This window comes from Sciurus carolinensis, chromosome 9, assembly GCF_902686445.1.
Source record: "Sciurus carolinensis chromosome 9, mSciCar1.2, whole genome shotgun sequence".
Classification (NCBI taxonomy): Eukaryota; Metazoa; Chordata; class Mammalia; order Rodentia; family Sciuridae; genus Sciurus; species Sciurus carolinensis.
This window is the reverse complement of record NC_062221.1, coordinates 28,584,300-28,601,397: the sequence shown is the minus strand read 5'-3', so window position 1 is coordinate 28,601,397 and position 17,098 is coordinate 28,584,300. Positions and strand designations below refer to the sequence as shown.

The 17,098-nt window shown below is 38.4% G+C and overlaps 1 protein-coding gene and 1 non-coding gene across 2 annotated transcripts in view; both read left to right on the top strand.

Annotated features, from left to right (window-relative positions):
- Positions 1 to 14,378, top strand: part of Iho1 (interactor of HORMAD1 1) — a 31,396-nt gene extending 17,018 nt beyond the window's left edge. Inside the window, exons 5-8 of the mRNA XM_047565101.1 lie at positions 4,131 to 4,179; positions 4,366 to 4,453; positions 12,677 to 12,780; positions 13,106 to 14,378. Of these exons, the coding sequence (XP_047421057.1) occupies positions 4,131 to 4,179; positions 4,366 to 4,453; positions 12,677 to 12,780; positions 13,106 to 14,254 (1,390 nt within the window). The 3' untranslated portion in view covers positions 14,255 to 14,378. The remainder of the gene's footprint in view (positions 1 to 4,130; positions 4,180 to 4,365; positions 4,454 to 12,676; positions 12,781 to 13,105) is intronic.
- Positions 6,780 to 6,886, top strand: LOC124993888 (U6 spliceosomal RNA). Its single transcript, XR_007110402.1, has one exon. It is a non-coding gene; the product is annotated as a U6 spliceosomal RNA (small nuclear RNA).
- Positions 14,379 to 17,098: the final 2,720 nt, after the last annotated feature.

Sequence of the window (17,098 nt, the reverse complement as noted above, 5' to 3'; positions counted from 1 at the left end):
CAGGGGTGGGGTGATAGAGTTACACAAATCCTAAATATATGTTACAAAACTCAGAACCATACACATATACATTAATTTCATACCTTACTTTAAAAACAAAGTTACATGTTTTAAAAGGATATTGAGTGATGTATTTTATTAGTTAGACTTACATTCAACTATACATAACAGATACACACTCATATTCATAATAACAGAGGATTTTAAAAGATAGTTGTTTAAAAGACATGTGGTGATTTCAAGAATCATCTTGAAATGTTTGGAATGGTGGCTCCATGGTCCTCAAGGACCTGGGTCCTCCCAGCACTCTTTTCTGTCATCCCTGTGGCTCCTGTCCTCAGATTACTTTATGGCTGCTGGAGCTCCAATTGTTTTATATATATATATATATATATATATATATTTTTTTTTTTAGTTATACATGGACACAATACCTTTATTATATTTATTTATTTTTATGTGGTGCTGAGAATTCAACCCAGTGCTTCACACATGCCAGGCAAGCACTCTACCACTGAGCCACAACCCCAGCCTTGGAGCTCCAATTGTTAACATCGTACTTCCAGATGGTAAATGGATGAAAGAAGGAAAAAGGGTATCTTTCCTTCTCTTTAGGACCCTTCCTGAAAGTTGAATGCAACACTGCTACTTATCTTTTATCCTGGCTAAAATTTACTCACATGAACATATCCACCTCCAAAGGAGTCTGGGAATGTCATCTATCTTGGTGACAATGCATTCAGAAAGAAAGAAAAAAAAAAGAAGAAAGAAAGAAAAAAAAAAAAAAAAGAATTCTGATTTCCAAGGAAAAAAATTAAGCCACTGGAAGTCTCTGCCAGGCTCACACAATTGCCAAGCGCCACCGCCATGGATGATTCCCCAAACTAAGTCTCAGAATTAGTATAGTGCAAATTCTGTTGTACTCTTCATTCTCCATTGCCATGCAGAGTATACCAGACCTCCCCCTCCACTGTACCCAGTGTAATCCAGGACACTGCTACCAGTCCACTGGAGCTTTAGCATTTTCTTTGTAGAAGCATTGGTACCTCTAGGTCTGCAGCATAGCTGTCATCCTGAATCCTATCTTCACCATCATGAGATATTCCTACTTCCTCTTTTCCATATTGGATCTTCTGTTACTACAATCCTATGTTTACTTCTTGATTTAGTGGAGCATATAATCCAGAGATTTCAGGAGGACAGGTGCATGGAGTTTGTTAGTTTTTTGTTGCTTAACCAAAATACCTGACATAAACAACTTAAAGGAGGAAAAGTTTACTTTGGCTCATGGTTTCAGAGATTTCAGTTCATGTCAGGCTGGCTCCTTAATTTAGACCTGAGATGAGGCAGAACATCATGACAAAAGGGTGTGGCAGAGGAAAGCTTCTCAGCTCATGGCAGCATGGTAACACAGGCAGGTGGAGATGGTGGTGGTGATGGTGTCCTAAGGAGGGGAAAAGGGCCAGGGATAAGATAGAGTCTCTAAGGACATATCCCCAGTGGCCTGCTTCCTCAAACCATGACCAACCTGCCTACAGTTTCCACCATTTCCTAGTAGTTAATTCAGATATCAGTGGATTAAATCACTGATTTGGTTAGAGCAACTCATGATCCAGTCACTTCCCAAAAGCCCCACCTCTGAACCATGGCTGCATTGGGGACCAAACCTGTAACACATGAGTCTTTGGGGAACACTTCCTATCCAAACCATAATATGGGGCCTAAACTATTTTTTGAGATCTTGACATGCTTGTGCTTTATTGCAAATTAGGTTGGTTGTAGAATTCTAGATTGGAAACAATTTTTCCTCAAAATTTCTAAGGCATTGTTCATTGGGTTATCATTTCTTGTGTGGCTTTTATAAGAGATTCGATGTGATTCAAATTCCTGATCTTTAGTATTCATTTGCTTTCTTTCTGGAAGTTTGTAGAATCTTCTAATAATTTATAGAGTTTTGAAATTTGAAAGTAATGTGCATGTGGCATATCATAATGCCTGAGCATTGGGTAGTTCCTTTCAATCTTTCATTCTTCAGTTCTATGAATTTCTTCTTGTACAGTCAGTTGTCCATATCCATGGGTTTCTACATTCATGGATTCAACCATCCATGGATTGAAAATATTTTTAAAATGTTGGAAGTGTAACTCAATAGTAGAGCAATTGCCTCACATGTGTAAAGTTCTGGGTTTAATCCCCACTACTGAAAAAAGAAAAAAAATATTTTAAAAAATTATGTCTGTAATTGAACATGTACAGACTTTTTTCCTTGTCCTTATTCCTAAAACGATGTAGTATAACAACTATTTACATAAGAATTACATTGTGTTATAACAAATAATGTAGAAACTGTGTGCAGTGGCACATGCCTGTAATCCCAGTGGCTAGGGAGGCTGAGGCATGAGGATCAATAGTTCAAAGCCAGCCTCAGCAACTTAGTAAAGGCCTAAGCAACTCAGTGAGACCTTGTCTCTAAATAAAATGTAAAAAAGGGCTGGGGATGGACTCAGTTGTTCAATCCCCAGTGCCAAACAAACAAATATGTACTGTAGAAATGATTTAAAATATACTACAGAATATATATAGATTAGATACCAATATTATGTCATTATATATAAGGGATTTGAGCATCCTCAGAGTTTATTTTCTGCAGGGGTCCTGGAAGCAATCCCCTATGGGTATTGAGGAACAACTGCATTATATTTTTGCAAATCTACTTCTATTTTCATTCTCTCTCTTTTGGATCTCCAATTTGGAGAATATATTGGATTTCCTGGATTGATTCTCTGCTTTTTTTAGGTTAAAAAACCTTTCAACTATTTTCCATCTCTGTTTTTTTGTTCCATTTTCTGTCATCTTTATATCTTCTAAATATTGTGATTAATTTTTAAATTTCTGCTTTTTTTTTTTTTCAGTGTTGGGTATCAAACCCAGAGCTTTGCATATTCTAGGCAAGCAATTTACCATTGATCTACATCCCCAGACCAAATTTCTAGGTACTCTATTTTGTACTCTGCTTTTATAACATAACAACTTTCAATTCTCAACATTCTTAATTTTTTTTTTCATTTTAAATCTTTTATTGATTTCAAGTAATATCCCAAATTTTCTCACGTGGAGAATATGACTCTAGTTTTTTTTTTTTTTTGCAGTATTGGGAATTGAACTCAGTGTCCTGCACATGCTAGGCAAGTGCTGTACCACTGAGTTACATCCCCCATCCTGAATTTTCACCTTTTATAAAGTCGGTCTTAGGGAGTATCCAACAGACAGTATGAAGAGTTGTCATATTTGTATATCAAAATTTGATTTTGCACTTGTGTTTGATAGCAAAATCTGTAGAATTTCATTAATGATTGTCCATGTCTGCATCTTTTTAAATATGGGATATTTAGCAGGGAATGGTGGTACATGCCTTGTAATCCCAGCTACTCAGGAGGCTGAGGCAGGAAGATTGTAAGCTTGAGGTCACCCTGGGCAACTTAATGAGACCCTGGGTCAAAATGAAATAAATAAATGAATAGATAGATAGATGGATATAAAGGGTTGGGGATGTAGCTCAGTGGTAGAGCACTTGCTTAGCATGTGTGAGACCCTGGATTCAATCCTTAGTACTGAAAAAAAAAAGAAATGGAATGTTTATTTGAGAAATAATTATGATAATCTCTTTTTTATTGGAAATTAATGTTTTCCCTAGAATTGTCAGTATATTAATTTTATTATTTTGGCCAACATAATGGTAAGGCAAAAAGTATTTAGGAATTTTGGACTACTAAAAAGAAACCATTACCTTCCAAAGTCAGTGTTGTAAAAAGGAAAGATGGTCTTTCCTACTCTGGTAATTACGTTGGTTGCTAAAATTCACTCTTATTTAAGATACATATACTGTTAATTTAAAAACTGTTACTGTTAATTTTAAAAATAAAAATGTGATTTGCCTTGGAAATGGTCACAAACAGCTAATATTCTCCTTTTTTTTTTTTTTTTTTCCAACTGGCACTGAGGTTTCTTGGGTTGAGTCTCCAACTCTGATCAGTGTTTTGATGCTATACTAGATGGACACCGGCCATATTCATGGAATCGATTCTGTTGCATGTTGTTTCAATATTTCACAAAGATTTTTTTTCTTCTAGTGAGACTCTGTACAACTTTGTTTCCCAGGTCAGAGACAGCATTGATAGGGTAAGTATAGCTACATTTTAAGGAGTATCTTACATCTTAAGAAGTTTAATAATTCTACTGTCTTGGCTTTAGTTCTTGTAGATTCACAATGTTTAATTACCCTTATTGATCATTAAATGACAGTTCTCCAAGTTAGTAAAATAAGGCAATGGTCTGTGAATGCGTTCTTAATTTTGGGTTTCTTAGTTGCAGACATCTGTGGAAAAGTCTGAGGAACATCTCAGTTCAAGAAACCAATCTATTTTGGATTCTTTGGAGAACGTGGCTAAGACATGTGAGTCTCTTATGTTTGAAGTTATTGGCAGAAGGTCTTGGCAAACGGTGAACATGAACTTTCTCACCCTAGCCAGTGTGGGTTCACATAGTGTTTAACATGAGACGGTGGGTGCATGAAGAGATATGAAGCACACTAAACTGGGCAGTGGAACCTACCTGTTTGTGACAACACTTTGGTCCTACAAGGCCTTTGGTGAAGTACTAATCCTCCACCCAGTAACCCTGCTGTCTCAGAGCAGGTATCCTAAGGAGGTTTCTCATTTCACTGCCTGAAGTGAATTGAAGCCTCCCTGAGTCCCAAATGAATTGCTGGCTGTGCTACCGATAGAGATGCTACCCACTTAGGAATTAGAAATATTCTAGTCACCTGCTGTTCTTGCTGCTTTGTGAATCACAGCATCATTTTCAATTTCAGCTGCAGTTTATAAAAAACCCTGCTCCCCTAATTAGTGACTTAAAGTAACTGAAACCTTGCCCTGGACCTCATAAACACAGAAGATAAATACATAATTCTCCATAGGTAGAAACTTCCCTGGAACTACTAATTTCTGAACCAAATAGAAAGTAAAATGACTGTATGTCTGCACTTGTTTGCATTTGTCTGTTTATTTATTTATTATTTTTTTGTTTTAGTTGTACGTGGACACAATACATTTATTTATTTATTTTTAATGTGGTGCTGAGGATTGAACCCAGAGCCTCATACATGCTAGGCAAGTGCTCTACCACTGAGCCACAACCCCAGTTCTATTTTTTATTTGAAACAAGTTGAAGTCAACTTATTCAAATGCCATAAGATGAATTGCTCATGCTTTACAAAAAATAATGCCTTTGTATAGTTTAGAAATTAATCCCCATCTGTCGGCAAAGAAACACTACTCTGTCTTCTGGTTTCCAACCTGGGTATCCCACATACAGGGCAACTGTGCATGTGTTTGAAAACTGGTTCTGGAACCCTAGGACTGTTATCCCATTAAGAAGTAGCAAGGCAGACAACAGAAGCAAATCAAGGGTGTTTCCTTCTATGAGGTGATAGAATAACTCATTAGTAACTTTCTAAAAAAGCACTATTAGTCAGCTTTCTGTTGCTAGGATAAAATACTTGAAGTAATCAACTTATAAGGAGAAAGGGTTTATTTTGGCTCATGACTTCAGAGGTTTATATCCTCTTTGGCCCTGTTGCTTTGGACTTGTGGTGGCATAGTTCCGTGATAGAATCATGTAATTGAGGAGGCCTTTTTACCTCATGTTGGTTGGGAAGCAAAGAAAGAGACAGGGAAGGGCCAGTTCCTCATGCCTCCTTCAAGGGCATGTTTCTGATAACAACTTCCTTCTAGGCCCCATCTCATAAAAGTTCCACCATTTCCCAATAGTGCCATAAACTGGCAACCAAGCTTTTAACACATGGGCTTTTGAGGGACACTTGCAAACCATAGTGCATTCTGTTTTTGTTCTACATTTAAAACTGTATGTCCCAGTGACTCAGGAGGCTCAGGCAGAAGAATTGTAAGTTTGAGACCAGCCTCAGCAACTTAGCAAGGCCCTAAGCAATTTAGCAAGACCTATCTTCAAAACAAAACAAACACAAATTATATGAAGTATGAAAAGGAGGGTTGCAACAAACTGTGGTATTTTAGTCCCAGAAGAAGGAATGGAAGTGCCAAAGATCCCAATATGAGATTAAGAACCAGAAAACACTAGAACTGAATTCTGATTTTTGATCCTTAATGGTTCCTTCCTTAACTTTCAGAGCTTGAGACTCAGAAGGAGTTACACTAAAAGGGTAAACAATAACAAATATACTGGCATCATATTTTTAGAAGGCCATGGGACTGAGGGTATAGCTCAGTGGTAAAATGCTTTCCTAGCATGTATAAGGCTCTGGGTTCAATCCCCACCACCACACATACACACACACACACAAAGAACAAACAAAAATATCAGAAGGGGAAAAATATAGAGCCAGGTCATCCTTGTGTGTGTGTGTGTGGTGCTGGGGACTGAACCCTTGTGCATGCAAGGCAAGCACTCTACCAACTGAGCTATATCCCCAGCCCAAGATTAGTTGTCGTTTTTTTTTTTTTTTTAGTTATTGATGAACCTTTATTTTATTTATTTATTTATGTATGGTGCTGAGGATCGAACCCAGTGCCACACACATGCTGGGCAAGCACTCTACCACTGAGCCACAACCCCAGTCCAAAGCTAGGTCATTCCTGAAAATGGGCACAAGTAGCCTGTTCAGAATCATTCCTTTTTTTTTTTTTTTTTTTTTTTGTAAGTAATGATCAGAAATAGAAAATTAGCAATAGAAAAAGAATCAGGTGCTCACTTCAGCAGCACATATACTAAAATTGGAACAATATAGAGAAGATTAGCATGACCCCTATGCATGGATGACAGGCAAATTTGTGAAGCATTTCATATTTTTTAAAAAAATTTTTAAAGGGGTTGGGGTTGTGGCTCAGTGGTGGAGCACTTGCCTGGCATGTGTGAGGCACTGGGTTCGTTTCTCTGCACCACATATAAATATATAAAATAAAGCAACAACCAAAAATTCTTTAAAAAAATTTATTTTTAAAGGTTAAAAAAAAAAAGATGTCAATAGATACTGACAATTTGCCATGTGAAAGCATGACATTTATTGTGTTTATATTCATGTTGTCATGCATTTATTATTTTTATCATCCAGTTATATAGAATCACAGTACTGGGCTTTATGGAAATAAAACAAATAAACAATTTTCCACTTTCCAAAAGTAAGTTATCTGTTTAAAAAAAAAAATAAAGAAAAGTAAAGGAATCGGATAAATCCCCTATCATATGGCCAGGTCCTCACTCACTGAACTCATATTAGGAAAAGGAGAAGTAAAGTTACTATGGGGAAGTGCTATCTGGTGTATGTGCCAAGTGCCTTCATAGAGTAAGGTCATGAAATCTTTTTTCAGTCACAGTCTGCCTGCCCAGCCAGAAACTTCACTGTAGCCAACTAATCTAACTTCAATTCTTCAGCAGAGGATACCAAGGACCAAAGTAATAAAATGACTTGCCTTACATTACTTTGCGTTTAGGTGGGCCAGTTAAGTGGAGCACAGTATTTCACCTGATAGGTATTACTTCTGTTGAAAATCAATTATCTATATGATCACTAAGAAAGTAAAAAGGAATAAATGATATCAAAAATTTTTAAATTAATATATAAATCAATATATTAAGTGTGGTAATTAAATAGTAAAAATCTAGAAGAAAACATGGGCAACATTTTTATAATTTTACAGTATGATAAAAGCCTTTCCAAGCAAATCATAAAAAATTGTTAAGAAGATCCACTTATATGAACATGATAAAACAGCAATATCTGTTCATTGTTAAATTAAAATGGAAAGGTGCTGTTCACGTGCATAGTTTGCTCCACGACACATTTTTGTGTCCGGGGAGTACATCCAGCCAATGAAAATCAGGAAAGATGTTCCCCAAAAAGGGAAGAGGATTAAGGGGTCTACTGTTATACAGGGTGGTTCCTGATATTTCCTTTTTCTCTCAGCAGCACAGCAGGGAGAACAGAACTACAGAGTGAAAGGAAAATTGCTGTCATCAGTGCAAATAAAATTTTTTCTGAGTTGCATCAGAATCTGATTTCTCAATTGAGCACTTAAGTTGCTAAAATAGGAATAAATTTTTTAAAATGTTTAACAGGAAAACAGATATGGTCCAGAATATGGAAATGGATTTTAAATAGGATTTTTACACAAAAGGTAAAAATACCTAGTTTATAGTCAAAGCAGAAATGACATGACACTTTTAGAGAACACACACACACATGCTTGCATACACACACACACACACACACACACACACACAGAAGATTCATAATATACACATGGATAAGTTCATAAAATTCCAAAAACTGCTGTGGTTAAATCCAGGAAGTTGGGTCAGGTTCCGCATGGAAGAGACTGAATCATCTTATGCTTATTTATACTGTTAAGGATTTGAGGATTTTCTATGGTTGGTTGGTTTGTTTTTTGTACTAGGGATTGAACCCAGGGGTGCTCAGACACTGAGCCATATCCACAGTCCTTTTTACACTTTTTATTTTGAGATAGGGTCGCCATAAGTTGCTTAAGGCCTCTCTAAATTGCTGAGGCTGGTCTTGAACTTGCAATCCTTCTGCCTCAGCCTCCCAAATCACTGGGATTACAAGTATATATCACCATGCCTGGCTAGCCCATTTTATTTTATTTTACTTTTTAATATTATATTTTATTATTTTTATTTCACTCTGGTACGGGAATTGAATCCAAGACCTCATACACTCTAGCACTGAGCTACAACTCTAGCACTTCTTAAATTTTATTTTGAGACTGGGTAATTCTAAATTGCCTAGGCTAGCCTCAAACTTGCAGTCCTCTTGCCTCAACCTCAGAATTTCTAAGACATTGCTCCATTGTCTTCAAATTCTAGTTTGTTGTTGAAATGTCTGATTCTTTTTCTAATCTTTCCTTGCTATTCTGAGAATTAACCAAAATAGTGCCACATACCATATGGTAATTCAGTAAAGTAGGAGAAATTAGGGAAAGTATAATGGGGGAAATTCCATTATAAAACCAACATGGAAGATAAACTATCCAGGAATAAACTTAACAAGGACACCAAACTCACCTTTTTTTTTTTTTCTGGCTTTGGGTTTTATGTCTTTATTAGAAAGGCCTTTCCTACTACAGGGTTATACACAATTTCCTGCATGTTTTCTTTTGGTACTTTTATAGTTTATAGTTTACTTAATTATGCTAAAATTATTAATCTAACTAAAATTTATGTTAATATGAGACAACTGAAATGTAATACTTTTCATTTTTGATGGGAATTATGTTTTATTTTGATGAGAAACTCTGAAGTAAGTCACTTGAACTTAAAAGACTTTTTATTTAGTGACTCGGGGTAGAGCTCAGTGTGTTGGGGGTGGGTGGAGCAGTTGTATAGCATGCACAAGGACTTAGATTCAATCCTCAGCATGGCAAGATAAAAATCATATATTATTTAATAGTTAGCCAGCTCACACCTGTAATTGCAGCTATTTTGGAGGCTGAGGCAGGAGGATTTTCAGTTTGAAGCCAGCCTTAGCAATTTAATAAGACCCTGTCTCAAAATAAAAAATAAAAGGACTGGTGACATAATTCAGTGCTAAATATGGGTTCAATCCCCAGTATCACACAAACAAACAAATCTTTATTTAGGTACTATTTAGTAAATCCATACCCTTTGTTGATAAGTGATATAAAGAGACAAGAGACAGAAGAATTCTGTAGTTAGAACTGGGCATGGTGGCACATGCCTGTAACCCTGTGGCTTGGGAGGCTGAGACAGGAAGATCACAAGTTTGAGGCCAGCCTCAGCAACTTAGTGAGACCCTGTCTCGAAATAAAAAATAAGGGCTGGGGATGTAGCTCAGTGGTAGAAAAATCCCCATTCTTCCCCTGTACATACATACAAACAAAAATAAAAACTGTAGTTAAAACCCAAAGCCTAGAACTGGGAGTGTAACTTAATGCTAGAGAATTTCCCTACACATGCACTAGGCCCTTGGTTCTATCCCCAGTACTGAAAATACAAAAAACAAAAAACAAAACAAAACCAAAATTAAAAAAAAAAAAAAAACAACAACCAGGGTCTAACCAAATACCTATTGATTAATCAAATTGAGCTCTGTTTGAATTTGTTATCCTGTACTTCCAAGTACTTGGTTTTTCTTCCATTTATTGGGAAGAGTTAAAGAACTATCATATTGCCAAATTATTTTTTAGTCATCTAAAATGAAAAAATTTTGTTAAGAATCTTGAAACATGCTTTAGATAGTTATGAGCAGACAAAAAGAATATATTATGTACTATTCCTGGTTATTTATAAATTTTAGTTGGTATGCATTTAAGATGTATGTGAACTGAAAATATTTTCAATGTGTTTGCCAAAGTAGAAAAAGCTAAAACAAAGGTTTTGAGATAGCCATTACAATTCTTTATTCTCTTCTGTAAGAGTTTGAAATATTCCTGAATAAGATGTAAAAGAACATCTGGCCAGGCTCAGTGTCTCATACCTATAATCCCAGTGATTTAGGAGGCTTAAGCAGGAGTATTGCAAGTTCAACACCAGCCCCAGCAATTTAGCAAGGTCCTAAGCAATTTAGGAAGACCCTGTCTCAAAATAAAAAAATAAAGCTGGGCACAGAGGTGCATGCTTGTAATCCCAGCAACTCAGGATGCTGAGGCAGGAGGATCAGGAATTCAAAGCCAGCCTCAGCAGATTAGCAAGGCACTTAACAACTCAGTGAGACCCTGTCTCTAAATAAAATATTAAAAAGGGCAGGGGACATGGCTAAGTGGTTAAGCACCCCTGGGTTCAATCCCTGGTACCAAAAAAATTTTAAAAATAAAAAGGGGGTGTGTCTCAGTTAAGTGGGGTGGAGAACTTCTGATTGTTTCTAAACTAAACCATATTTCTATGATAAAAATATAAAGCTCTACTCTTTACTATTCTTAACATGATTGTGGTTTTATTTAAGTCATTTCTGATCTTTGTTCTGTACTTTCACTCTGTAGTTTATCATTCAAATCAGAAATAGTTCTCCTTTTAAAAAGAAAATGCAGTCATGCCAACTTTTTGCTTAACTGTATCAGTTTATCAGTGTATCAGTCTTAGAATCAAGTCCACAAATCTTGACATGGCCCAAATACCCCTCTTTCCAGCTGTGACCTGCCTCCACTCAGGCTACATGGTCCCCTGCTCATCATGCTTTAGTCATGCTGAACTCATTGTTGCTCTTTTTGGAACATGCTCTTTTTTTCTGTTGGTATCATTCTTCCCACTATGATTTAATACTTTAGACAAATATAAATATCTTAGGGAAATCTTATCTCACCCCTAAAATTGACTAGTCTCCCTATTACATGGTCTCAGGCTTGGAATACTTTTCTTTTAGAGTACTTATTACATCTACAAATAGTTATTTGTGTAATTACCCATTAACTACCTGTTTTTCCTGATAAGATTGTAATTTCAAGAGGGCTTTATCTTTCTTGATCACTGTTGTCTCTGTAGTGCCTGCCACATAGAAGATGCTCATCAAATATTTGTGGAATAAATGTAACAGCATCTTTACATGACCTGTATTCTAGTAAGAGGATGGCAATAATTAATTGCAACACAATGTGTTATTGTGTGTGTGTGTGTGTGTGTGTGTGTGTGTGTGTAGAATCTCCGCATTCAAAAGAGGGAAGTCAGTATCAGTTCTGATGTGGTTAGCACCAAAGTCACCAAACTTTTCAGGGTTCAAGTGTAAATAGGAAATAAATAAGTGGAGGGTGTCAAGTGATGGTAGAACACAGTGCTATCAACAAAGAAAAGAAGACCCAAGCCAGGCAGGAATTGGTGTTTTCCAACAAGGTGAGTGCTGAGAGCATAAAGAAAAGGAATTAGTTGCACTAAGGTGGTGGATGTCGCAAGGAGGGAAATGACAGAAATGAAAGTAGGAATACTCTAAGCTGAGGGAACAACATGTACTAAGTCCAGAGATAAGAAATGGGGAAGGAGAAGTAAGCCTGAGGCTTGTTAGCCAATTTAAAGATTTGGACTGCCAAGCACTGTGGCACATGTCTATAATCCCAGGGACTTGGGAAGCTGAGGCAGGAGGATCACAAGTTTTAGGCCAGCCTCAGCAACTCAGACCTGTCTCAAAATAAAAAGGGCAGTTATGTCATAGAGCATCCCTGGGTTCAATCCTTAGTACCACAGAAAAATAAAGAAAAATTTGGATTTTGTTCAGTGGCCAGAGGAATGCAATTGAACCAATGAAGTTTTCAGAGTGTGCAAGATGATATCTGCATTCTATAAAGATCACTCTTAGGCTGGGGTTCAGTGACAGAGCACTTACCTAGCATGTGTGATTACCTGAGTTTCATCCCCAGCACCACCAAACAACAAACAAACAAAAAAACACTCTCATGACAGGGCCAAGGGCAGCAGATTCTCTGGGACCTCTGTAGGTGCCAGTCCAGACCAGGATCATCTCAGGGAAGGAGAGAAAAATAGGCTGTGAGAAAGCACTCTGGTCAGAGAACATAGAGTCCTGGGTGCTATCAGAGAAGGTTCAGTAGTCCATGTTAGTGTGGGCAGGAGGTGTATACCACAGTCTTCATATGGTGAATTGTAATTTTTTTAAATTTAGTGCAAGAGACTGCACAGGCCCAGAGTGACCTGATATTTGAGGCAGTGCAAGAGAAGGGCAATGTGGAACAGGCCATTCTTGAGATGCAGAAGAAATTTGAAGCTGTAAGTAAAAACCCCAACTTCTTTTCTCAACTGTGTTCTTGGTTTTGTCACTAAGATCCAGAGATACCTTTAAAGTTGCAAAATTTCAGCCAAGAATATAGGCCAGCACAGCCTGTTAGAAAAGAACCAGGGTATAAGCTAGCTTCCTTCCCCAAGTTTTCCTGGTAGAATGTACACCCCAGGGCCCTGCTCTAGAGTGTAGCTATCCTTACCCTGTGAGGTACCCTGAAAGGGATAAGACTTTGTCCAGTGGTTTGTTCTCATATTTTACTGTGCATTCTGACTTGCACTGTCCATCACTCTCTTTTTCACTGCTTTCCCCCAGAGACAAGCAGAGATTATAGAAATGAAATCCAACCTGAAGCACCTGGAAATTTTAGTTGTTCAGCAGAGTAAGGACTTCCAACAGCTATGTGAACAGCTAGACCAGCTGAATGTGCCCAGTGTCCTAGCAGAACTGAAGAGATTGATCTTGGTGCCTCAGGTACCTGGGCATGTGAAAGACAATACTTCTCAGACCTCACCGCATCTGGCCCAGAGCCTCGGTTTCACCAGACAGGAAAAATATGCCTCTGAGGAGCTGGTTATATGGCAGATGCAGGCTCCCACTGCTGCAGGAAATCCAAGTACAGGCTCCCTGGTCACTAGGGAGTTTGGTATCAAGGATGAGGGAGTAAAGAGTGATGCACTCCAGAAAGAGGCTGCATTGCCAGTCCTTTGGCCTCATAAAGGACATGGACATGTAAAGGACAAGTCAGTACAGACTGACTGCAAAAATTGGGCAATTACTAAAACAGATCCCAAGAACCATGGTTCCAGCATCCCAGGCTGTAAGGTTCTTGGTGACAGTGACCAGCTTTACCAAGGAACTTCACAGCTCATATCCCTAGACTTACACAACTTTACAACGAGCATTAAGAATCTGTGCCCAGAGTATCAAGCTAAAAGTATGTTCTCCTGTGCCCCTAGTGAACAGTTGGAAACTGAACAAAAAGGCAACACTATAGAAAGAGGGAGGAAAGGCAAGAGGCAGCAGACCAGGAAAATTCACAGAGGCAGGCTTGCAAGGAAGAGAGAACAAACCCCAAGTAAGATTTGTATTTTCAATCCTATGTATCAAAGTCCCCAGTCTCCACTTTCTGAACAACAAAGGCCCCCCATAGGGCAGCAGGAACCCCTTGCTCAGCCTCTGCATCTGCGGGGTCCTAGAAGCTCCACAAAATCAGTCTGCCATATTCTGGGAGGAATTGTCAAGCCCAGTAAAATAACAACAGCAGTTCAAGGGAGCCTCTCAAAGTTCCTTGGATGTTCTTCCCAAGACAAAGAGCTGCATTCTAGCAGCTCCCAGGGGGACCACCAAATGCGCTGGTTCAGTGACCTCAACCTTGGAAATTCAGAGTCTCCTCCATGCAAGGAGACAGGGAATAATTTGCTTTATGATCTGGGTTTTGATAGCAGTGATGATGACTTCTGATCAGCCAACAGTGACTTTAGCTGATGGTTTATTGATCTCAGGTAGAAAGACAAATTGCAGAATTCTCGAACTGGTCAATAGTAGAAAATCCCTGAAATCTGTTTGGGAACCTCAGGGTGAGAGCCCCTGCTAGTATGGGGTCAGTGGGTGGTGGGGGTAGGATCAGCTCTCTGGGTATCAGTTGTTGTTCATGACAAGGACATAAAGGACAAATGCATCCTTAATAATTGGAATGAAATGTAGAGACAGTGGTCTTTGGTGGTGATAAGATATGAAACAACAGCCTGGTGGTGGGGGCATTGGGAGAGTGGGGTACTTATTGAAAGGGGGATAGCTTCCTTATAGAATATTGTGTATTAGAAGGGCTCTCATGAAACTCTTGCTGTGACAACATGACTCCCAAACACTATATTTTTTGTCTTCAAAACATTGCCTGTGTATGATCAATACCTTTCCAGGCCTCTGGATTTTTTTTTTTTTTTTTTTTTTTAATCTTTATCCAGTTACGTTGTCAAAGAGTTTTCATTGATCAGTGGGCATATTACAGAACACACTAAGTAAGTCTTCTTCTGAACAGTATCAAAGCTGCCAATGAAAGAGGCAACATGCTCAAAACAACTGTCCAGAGCACCATAGTTTTAAGCCACATGAGTCCCTTTTTCTTCCTGACTTTTTTCCCTTTTGTTTTTCAACTACTCTTTTATGCCTAATAATAGTGCCTGTAGGCACTGGAGAGCAGTAGGCTTACATAAGACTTTGGTTTTTCACTTGTATCTTGAAGTTTTTTAATTTTTGCAGCACATATCTGTTTCTTTTGTAATAAAAAATAAAGTCTTTTAAAAGTATGTATTGTTTCATTAAGTTTATTGAACTGACCCCTCAGTTCAATTTTTTAAGTTTATTTAAGAAAACAAATTGACAAGATAGATGCATACCATCTTTTTATTTTCTAAGGCTCTCATAGATGATTTGAATGAATACCGCATTCAAACTGTTTTTTTTTTTTTTTTTTTTTTTTTATCCTGTTTTGTATAAAAGTGAAAATCCTCATGGGATGAAATATTTCCAAAATATGTCCATTTCCAAATTGATACAGTAAATGACATTGGGGCTACCGAATTGCACTCAGTTGCCAAAAGACTGTTTCAGAAAGCAATGCTTCTTGATTTTTTTTTATTCTTTATTTTCAGGGATATATGTCCCATAAAAGTCTGAAGGAGTTAAATTTGCCTGTGACACCCTTGGTATGGGTGCCAGACACCAGTGTAAGCTGTTCTCACTCTCCTTTTCAGACCAAGGGCCTCCTGTGGTCTGTAGCTGGGACCCATGGTCAATCACAGCAACTTTGTCTGAGGTCAAGAAGTTCAAGGGGGCTGGGGCTATAGGGGGCTGGGGCTATAGCTCAGTTAGTAGCATGCACAAGGCCCTGGGTTCAATCCCCAGCACCACAAAAAAACAAAAAACAAAAAAAAGAAGTTCAGGTATGGGTTCTGCCTCAGGCTGCCCTGGCCTCTTCTCCCTGTAGGCAGCATTGGCTGTCTGCTCACTGGTCCTCTGCAGCCTCCACTACCTTCCCTTGATGATTTTCATTGCTAGTTCAAAGAGTTATGGGAGGAAGAAGCCCATCCTTTCAGCCCTTCCCAGACTGACTACAGGTGCCTAGTAAATGTTAGCATGAAGTTTATAGGGCCCTATATCTGTAAATTTTTTATTACTCTAAATTGAACAGATTAATACTTAGTCATTTTAATTCAAAGTTTAGATCCTAATGGGAGAACACCATCAGTATTTTTTAACTGCGGTCCTTCTGCCCTCACCCAGTACTGAAAATTGAACCCAGGGGTACTACTGAGCCACATCCCTACTCTTTTGTACTTTTTTATTTTTATTTTTTAATTTTTTTTGGGGGAGGGTGCCAGGGATTGAACTCAGGGGCACTCAACCACTGAACCACATCCCCAGCCCTAATTTGTATTTTATTTAGAGACAGGGTCTCACTGAGTTGATTAGCACCTCGTTTTTTGCTGAGGTTGACTTTGAACTGAAGATCCAGGCTCAGCCTCCTGAGTTGCTGGGATTACAGGCTTGCGCCACAGCTCCTGGTCTGTATTTTTTATTATGAGACAATGTCTCGCTAAATGGCCAAGGCTGGCCTCGAATTTGCAATCCTGCCTCAACCACTGCAATAGCTGTGATTACAGGCCTGCGTCACCACACCCACCAACAATGACCTTCTTGAAGGGTTTAACTGGAAAATGCCAAAGAATGACCCTCTATTCTTTGACTCTGCTATGAGTTATGATATCCTGTATTTCTTCAGAAGTATTTTATTTTGTGTAATGAAGTCGAAGTTCAGAGTGATTCAGTATTCCACGAATTGGATGTTTTTGTAGGATGAGCAATAAACTTATCTTCTAACAAAGCTAGGTTAATTAAAATTATACTCTGTCTTTGCTGATCATCAGGAAAGGATATTCTGTTTCTTATTTTATTCCTAAGGCTTTTCTTCTCCTTCTTCTCTCTTAATTAACTACTGTGGTTCCTGCCAGACTTGGTGAGCGTGACACAGCCCAGGCATGTCCCTGGAGCATGCATTATTTTTGGCTCTTTGTATGCTTCTGGCGATGTCCGTAGCTACACAGGCAGAGGTAGTGGGTAGGCGGTCTATGGGCCAGGGCCCAGAGAGCCTCCCAAGGGCTCCTCCTTCTGTTACAACTCCATGTACAACTGAGAATGAAAATGAACTGACTGCAGCATCTGATTATCTGACATTCCAGGATCAATTTAAATGTCACCTACAGAAAAGCCTTTCATGACTCCCTACTCACCCTACTCCCCACCTAT